The sequence below is a fragment of the Monodon monoceros genome, unplaced genomic scaffold, assembly GCF_005190385.1.
Source record: "Monodon monoceros isolate NGI ecotype Baffin Bay Population unplaced genomic scaffold, NGI_Narwhal_1 Super_Scaffold_22, whole genome shotgun sequence".
Lineage (NCBI taxonomy): Eukaryota > Metazoa > Chordata > Mammalia > Artiodactyla > Monodontidae > Monodon > Monodon monoceros.
This window is the reverse complement of record NW_021703779.1, coordinates 99,222,792-99,231,308: the sequence shown is the minus strand read 5'-3', so window position 1 is coordinate 99,231,308 and position 8,517 is coordinate 99,222,792. Positions and strand designations below refer to the sequence as shown.

General features: G+C 41.6%; 1 protein-coding gene across 7 annotated transcripts in view; it reads right to left on the bottom strand.

The window, feature by feature from the left end:
- DOCK11 (dedicator of cytokinesis 11) overlaps window positions 1-8,517 on the bottom strand; it is a 217,683-nt gene that overhangs the window by 174,230 nt on the left and 34,936 nt on the right. For 6 of the 7 annotated variants that reach the window (XR_003796312.1, XM_029240008.1, XM_029240010.1 and 3 more), the window contains exons 2-5: window positions 2,512-2,628; window positions 2,339-2,428; window positions 1,441-1,523; window positions 366-435 (exon numbers count right to left, since the gene is read on the bottom strand). Coding sequence is in view for 6 of the 7 variants with exons in the window: in XM_029240008.1 (XP_029095841.1) it covers window positions 366-435; window positions 1,441-1,523; window positions 2,339-2,428; window positions 2,512-2,628 (360 nt within the window). In the remaining variant the exon portion in view is untranslated. The remainder of the gene's footprint in view (window positions 1-365; window positions 436-1,440; window positions 1,524-2,338; window positions 2,429-2,511; window positions 2,629-8,517) is intronic. The other variant, XM_029240012.1, reaches the window with a different exon arrangement.

Sequence of the window (8,517 nt, the reverse complement as noted above, 5' to 3'; positions counted from 1 at the left end):
AGCGGGCCTCTCACTGCTGTGGCCTCTCCCGTTGCGGAGCACAGGCTCCGGACGCGCAGGCTCAGCGGCCATGGCTCATGGGCCCAGCCGCTTCGCGGCATGTGGGATCTTCCCGGACGGGGGCATGAAACCGCGTCCCCTGCGGACCGGGGCATGAACCCGCGTCCCCTGCATCGGCAGGCGGACTCTCAACCACTGCGCCACCAGGGAAGCCCCCTAAAAAAAAAAATTTTTTTAAAGACACTCGTCAGCTTGAAAGCTGGCCCCGGATCATTCAAAAACGATTCTTTCCCTCATCTCTTCTCAGGGAAATCTCTCAGCAGAAGTGATCTTGAAGAAACCAGCGCAGTTGCCCCCATCTTTACCTCATCCTTCTCACAGTCCTCATCAATCTCAAATACATGATTGGGAATCTTTTCCGGTCGCAGAGATTTGCTGAAAATACAAGAGAGTTGTCTTAGACACTAAGCAGGACAAAAAAAAAAAAAAAAAAAGCAAGATGAGTAGACTTCTCTCTTTCACAACCACGGAAACGCCAAGACATAAGAAGGAGAAATTGTTTTCTCCTTTCCGAAGTCAGATTCTCCCCTATGACTAAACTTGCATTACCTTTTGTAAAAGGACTCCCACACGTGCAGCCAGCAGCAAAGACGTAACTAAGCCCAAACGGCAGAAATTGCAAGGAATGTGTGCCAGAGCTGTCACTGGTGGTGGGACCTTATCTTTCCCAGGCCTAAAAGCAACATCAGGTCATTCTGGCTCTTCCGTCTGTTTGCTGTATGACCCTGGACTGAGCATCAGCTTTACAGGACATCTTCAAGACTCAGTTTTCTCGTCTGGGAAAGTGCCTTGAAAACTACAAAAGGCTACACCAAGTCTTATTTCTCCAAAACATCTCCCGTACGATATCCTGTGAGGTTAATAGTATTACGGATGAGAAAGGGGAGAAAAGTGAGGGTTCAAGTGACTGAGTGACTAGCCCAAGGTCATCCAGCTAGGAAGTGGTAGAAATAAGATTTGAACCCTGACAGTCTGGATCTTGGGCCGGGGCGCTCACGGCTGCCCTTCAACGCAACTCAAAGAGATGTACTTTTGTCGAGAGATGTCTGGGGCCATCAACCTGAGCCAAATGTCTTCTAGCTTCTTCACTGACAGCACTAGAAAATGCTCACTACATTATCCAGAATCAAAGAAAGATGATTTTATGGTCAATATAGATGTGCCAAAGCCAAAAAGTGAACTCGTCCATCTTGGAAAAAATTTCAGTGAGCAAAGCTAAAATATATCCAATTACCCAAAATACATTTACCAAACATGCTGGGTGTTTTGAGGTTTTGCTTTATTATATATTATAATTGAGAAGCTTCACAAATGGTTTGAAAAAAGGTAAAATGTTTAATAACTCTCCTCTTGAAAGTTTCCCTTAAATTCTAAACTTACCATGGCAACATTCGAAAGTCCCCAGAGAAGTCTTCATACTTGTAGTTTACCACATGCCAATCTGTGCTATAAGTTTTAATACACTGAAAGAAAATAAGAATCTTTAATTTGAAATGTAGGAAAAGTACATGTATATCTGCTTTTTTTTATGTCCGGTAATAGGCTGACAGACTTTTACAAATCATTTGGGGAATGTTGGTACTGGGCTCTTCCCTTGGGGATTAACCGTGTCTTCCTAAACCAGTTGGTGGCAATAAATACCAATTCACATGTTCTCTTGGACACTCTGACTCCAAGTCCAAAGAGTATTCAAATAAAAAAAAAAAAAAGACTAAGAGGACTTCCCTGGTGGTCCAGTGCTTAAGACTTCGCGCTCCCAATGCAGGGGGCCTGGGTTCGATCCCTGGTCAGGGAACTAGATCCCACATGCCGCAACTAAGAGCGCGCATGCTGCAACCACAGATCCCGCATGCCGCAAGAAAGATCCTGCATGCCAGCAACTAAGACCCGGCGCAGCCACATAAATAAATCAATAAATAAAAGTAAACAATGTCCTTTGCCTTCTAAAAAAAAAAAAAAGACTACGAATACAAGCTACTTGTGAAAGTGTTTAAATTGTATCCTCTATATCACATCATATAGACTTGTTATGTAGGTCAGTTAAGTTCTAGTAATTTTATTTTCCATTTACACTAAAGAAAGAGTATTTTATTTATTTTAATTTTTAAATTAATTTTATTGGAGTACGGTTGCTTTACCATGTTGTGTTAGCCTCCACTGCACAACAAAATGAATCAGCCATACACATACAGATATCCCCAGGAAAGAGTATTTTAAATACAGTATATTTAAAATGAATGAATGATGAATCTTCTTCTGTGGCCTTTGAGCCTCTTACCTCTTTGACAAACAAACTCTGGGCCCTCTTCTCACCATCTTCTGGTACAGTGGACTGCACCGTTCTGCGTTGACGACTTATCACCGAGATCTAGAAGACAAAGAACATCCTCGCTCTACGAACGGCCTTGAAAAATGCAGTTTTGTTCTTTAAAGAAGTGCTTGTGAACTCACAGATATATCTTCCATTGGAAACATAAGCAGATCTCGGAGGGGGTCGCTGTAAATCTGGGTTTTTCTTTGGGTGATAACATTCTCATAGTCCAAGGGCTCAACAACTTTGGTCTTTTCCTTAATGAGAGACGAAAAGAAAGTTAATACTGTCAAACTCACGAGGGAGTAGTTCCTCCTCGTCATGTGTCAAAGATACATTATTTCACCAAAGAAGGGATTATTGAGACTCAGCAATTAAAGGAGACACTTTTATGAGGGAAATATTCTCCATAATTAGACCCGCACACCAAATACATACATACAAACACAGATCTCTCTGCTAAACACAAGAGTTCAGGAGAGACAGCCCTGTACTCTGCTTATCCGTGTGCCTCCCAACAATTTATTGAATTTAAGGCAAAACAAAAAGTGGCATATATGGAAGCCTGTCAGTTGATATTTACTGAATATGCACTATTCACTGGGTAACTAAAGGGGAGAAAAGTAGCAACATTCCTGTGCCTACTTGGTACCAGGCACGCTGTCCAAAGGATATCTCAAGTTTCCAAATAGCTGGGGCAGGCATGGGTACTGGAGATGCTTGATCCAATGGGCAGGGCATGAAAGGATGAGGTTCCAGGTAGCAAAGTCAGGGGATCCCTGTGGGACTTCCAGGTGACCCGGCCATTGATAGTAGGGCCCCAGCCCGAGGCCAAGGTTACAAGGAGCAGGGTTAGTGACCCTGAGAAATCCAGGATGTGACTGATTTAATAAGAGTGATAACAGCATTTACTGAGCCTTTTCTAGATACTAGGCACCGTGCCAAGTGCTTTCTCTACATTTTTTCACATAAGACTCATAATAACCCTATGAAATAGATTAAATCTTTGTTCCCATTTTACGGATGAAGAAATCCTGGACTCAGAACAGGTTACGTAACTTGCCCACCTTCAGAGCTGGAATTCAAACCTGATTCTGTGACTCCAAAGCTCTGTTCTTTCCACCTCATATAGCCTTTCCTCCCCTGAGAAATACAGCAAGATACTAAAGTTCAAGGTACTGAACCTGGAATAGGATCCCATCACCTACCTTCCTATCATCTGTTCCTTCACTGAATTTACCCTGATCTGATACACTGTCTATTTTACGGCTCGGCCTGTTTAAGGGCAGGGATTTCCCTTCATCTGTTCACCACTATAACCCTAGCACCTAGAACAGTACCTGGCACTCAGTAGACAACCAGTCATTGGTGTTGAATGAACTTGGAGATATTCAGATTCTACCAGAGCCATGTCTCAACACACTACTGTAAACCCAGGCATTATTGATTTCTAGTATATTATTGATTTCTAGTAATAATGTTTTACTTAAATTATTTTTCTTAATAATTCTATAATGAAAACTGTATAAAGAAAACTTGAATTTAAGATATATTAAAACTTAACAGCATAATGGAATAGGGGTTATATTTGTATTTGTGTACATAGTATTTGAGGCAGTCTCCAGTATACTGTATCCAAACCATCCTTTGAGAACCGTTTTTATACATGGTCACAGCTATATCGCAGTTCCATATCTGAAGGGCGTCACCGAGTTTCCTCTGTAAGATTAGTTAGTGAGAGTAAACCACTCTAAGGAATGAGAATCAGTGTTCAACAAGTCTAAAAGATCCTGACAAAAACAGTATAGAGGTGCCTCAAGAAGTTAAAACTAGAACTACCATATGATCCAGCAATCCCACTTCTGGGTACATACCTGAAGGAAAAGAAATCATTATCTCCAAGAGATATCTGCACTCCCATGTTCACTGCAGCATTATTTACCACAGCCAAAACACGGAAACAGCCTAGGTATCCATCAAGAGAGGAATGGATTTTTAAAACGTGACGTGTACATATATACAATGAAATACTGTTCAGTCATAGAGAAGAAGGAATTCCACTGCTTGCGACAACATGAATAAATCTTGAAGGCATTATGCTAAGTGAAATAAGCCAGACAAAGACAAATACAGTATGGTATCACTTATACGTAGAATCTAAAAAAAAGTAGAATGGTGGTTGCCAAGGGCAGCGGGGTGAGGGAAAACGGGGAGATGTTGGTCAAAGGGTACAAACTTTCAGTTATAAGTTGAGTGAGTTCTGAGGATCTAATGTACAGCACGGTGACTATGGCTAACAATACTGTATTACATACTTGAAATTTGCTAAGAGAGTATATATCTTAAGCATTCTCACACACACAAAAAAGGTAACCATGTGAGGTGACAGATGTGTTAATTAATTCCGATTGTGGTAATCATTTCCCAAGGTATACGTATATTAAATCGCTGTACGTTCTAAATATATACTTTTATTTTTCAATTATATCTCAATAAATCTGGGGGAAAAAGATCCTAACAAAGATATATTTCATTTCAAGTCTTAAATTTGGATTTATTGACCCATGAGATCAAATGAAGCAGATCATCCCTATCACGTCTACGGATACCCGTGCAAAACAAGTTGAAATAAAAGAAAAAAAACTCCTCTATTTTGTGAACTCAGAGATTTTTCTGATAGGAACATTTGACCCCCTTGTCCCATATCTACCACGTTTCGTGGACCCAAGTGAAAGGACACTGTGACTGAAGCTTGAGCCCTAACACTTAGAGTCTGTGATCAATTTCTCAGAGAAGTTAAGTGAATAAAGCCCCATCTAAGAAGGCAAGCCTGCGAGATTGGGACTGACATATATACACTACTACGTATAAAACAGATAACTAATGAGAACCTGCTGTATAGCACAGGGAACTCTACTTCACTTTGCTGTACAGTAGAAACTAACAACGCTGTAAAACAACTACCCCGATTAAAAAAAAAAAAAAAAAAAGGCAAACCTTAGAAACTGAATTTCAAAGTTTTGCTTTCGGTGCCAACTATCTTCCCAATACAGATTGCAAAAACAGTCCTCCAATTTCATTGTTTAACCTGTTGAATTAGCATCTGTTCATCTTCTCTGCACAATAATTTCACAGGCACCTGCTCCAAGTAACTTTGAAAAAGAAAATCCTCCTTCAGCTTTCTAACCTAGTTGTCAAATTACTATGCTAAAGGATACGTCAAAATGAATCACTTGTTGAAATGTACAGTATATGCCTTCTAAAAATGAAACTTCCAGCTCTCCCTGTGTTTCAAAGGCCACATATTCATGTTACAGAAAACGAGGTTTCATTTTTCATAGAAAACGGATTCAACTAAGCATTCTCGGTCTTCACTCCTACTCCTTTGTCAGGGGTAGCTCAACTGCAGAAGAAGCTGGGGTGGCTATTCTGGGTCCCACAAATCTTCCCCTAGAAGAAGATCTAGGCCCGTGAATCAGGCTTCATTTTTACAAAAAAGAAAAAGAGAAGGATTAAGGGCCCCCTCCCATCCCCCAGCTGCCTCCAATCCCCATTTGTTTCTCCAGCCCTCTCCCCGGAATTAAAAGCACAATTCGAGCTGTCAGTAGGATTCAGCTGTAACTCTGCTGGCATCAGAGACAAGGAAAACCTTTGACTTTTAGAATTACCATGACTTAATGGCAGCTCTGCCCGGCGGTCTAGAACATAACCCTTATCTAACTTTCCTATTCGGATTTATGATTTGATTAGCAGACTTACAGGGTTACCCGAAATAAAGCTTCCATCACACACAAAAAGGGTCTTTCTCTCAGATTTGGGCACTGCCCTCCTGCCAGTTCGTGCACTGATTGGCCTGAAAAGGTGCTTTTTCCTAACGCAAGAAAACTGTGTTATAATAATCAGTAGTTTAGGACTTCCCTGGTGGCACAGTGGTTAAGAATCCGCCTGGCAATACAGGAGGCACGGGTTCGAGCCCTGGTGCGGGAAGATCCCACATGCCACGGAACAACTAAGCCCACGAGCCACAGCTACTGAGCCTGCGCTCTAGAGCCCACGAGCCACAACTACTGAGCCCACGTGCCTAGAGCCTGTGCTCCGCAACAAGAGAAGCCACCGCGATGAGAAGCACGCGCACCGCAACGAAGAGTAGGCCCCGCTCGCCGCAACTAGAGAAAGCCCATGCACAGCAACAAAGACCCAATGCAGCCAAAAATAAATAAATTTATTTTTAAAAATAATAATAATCAGTAGTTCATAAACACCCAAATAACAGCAAGGTCCCACTGCGTCCTTCTATAAGTTCTGTAGCAGCGTTAAGTAAAAGGCAAAAGCATTTATATAATCTGGAGAGAAGCGAGCATATGTTTCAGTCTTCTCTTCCTAAGTAGTGACAGGAAAACCGTCAGCCTAAATTTGGAACCTACTCAGTTTTCACCATGCAGGGGGAAAAAAAAAAGGTTTGCCTTTGAAAGTTCTCATTCACTGATTCCTGAGCTCTCTTGAAATAACTTGCTGCTCATATTATTAGGGTTTTGGTGGTTGTTTCACTCCAAGATGACTCTGCAGCCTTTAAGAAAACACTTTCAATATATATTCTACCCGTTTCTTAACCAAAACGCATCAAATAGACAAGGAAAATACTATCATTTCAACTTTGTACATGAAGAAACTGGCTCGGAGCTTAGGATCAGCTATCTACATCTAGCGGTAGAATCAGGATTCAAATCCAAGTCTTCCAACTACTGAGCCTTTTTCTGTTCTTAAGTGTCTCCCAAACTCGACTTACTCATGGTACAATCTTCAAGATTTCTGCCACAACTTCTGCACTATCATATACTTCATATTTTTCTTCAAATCAAATCTCTCTTTCATTGAAATACATTTATTGAAACAGTAAGCTTTATATTAGCCCCCCAAAGGAAAGTAAGTCAATATTTTCCTAATCCCCAAAAAATAAAGTTTTAAATGTCAACCTTTGTGCCATGGTTCAGGACACAGTACACTCTTCCAGACTCAGGCCACTCGGACCAAATCTAAATAGACTTCCACATGTAAACCCTCAAATTGTGAAGAAATGCACAATTCCGCAAATGGAGATAACTTTCTGATGTCTAACATAGAGTGAAAGGACAGAGACTGAAAAAGGGAACTCATCAGTACAGATTCGGTTACAGTCTGCTTCTTGGTACAAAGAGAGGATGCAATGGATTCTTACCGGGAGTCACTAACAGCATCAAACACTTTAAGACTTTACGATTTTGTGGTAGTCCCTGTACATCCACTGTACAGGATGACTGATCTTTCATCATCTTAACTATGTATGTATAAATGTAAAACCAAGCTTGCGACCCTAAAATGATATGTAAATATGTATATGCAGGTATACAGTCAACCCTCCAACCACTCATGTATTTACAAGCGCACATTACTGGTAAGCCGGTTTATGCTCTCATTAGAAACTTAACCGTATCATTTCAATTGCATTTTTAAAAAGCAATCATAATCACGTAATATTTCCGTGTCAACAGTGCAAAATCAGCCTGGGTTACTTTTTTTTTTAAGGAATTTTGCCTTTTTTTAAAATTTTTAATTAATTAATTAATTTATTTATGGCTGTGTTGGCTCTTTGTTTCTTCTGTGCGAGGGCTTTCTCTAGTTGCGTCAAGTGGGAGCCACTCCTCAGCGAGGTGTGCGGGCCTCTCACTATCGCCGCGGCTTCTCTTGTTGCGGAGCACAGGCTCCAGACGCGCAGGCTCAGTAATTGTGGCTCACGGGGCTAGTTGCTCCGCGGCACGTGGCATCTTCCCAGACCAGGGCTCGAACCCGTGTCCCCTGCATTGGCAGGCAGACTCTCAACCACTGCGCCACCAGGGAGGCCCCAGCCTGGGTTACTTTTGCTTAGATATTACACCAAAGGTCACTCGTTTGCTGGTAAATTTTCGACTTTTAGAAACTAGTTCTTAAGAATTCTAAGAATGTCTCTTCTGCAAGTCTGAAGTGAACACTGGCTTCACAGAATCCTTTCTGTATCACACTGGGAGGGAGAGCAGAGCAGGCAGAAGGCTTAGCAGTGGGGCACGGAGCCAGTTCAAAAATCTCCCACTGCCACCCGCTTCTCCACATTAAGTTTTGGTGCCAGACGGAGC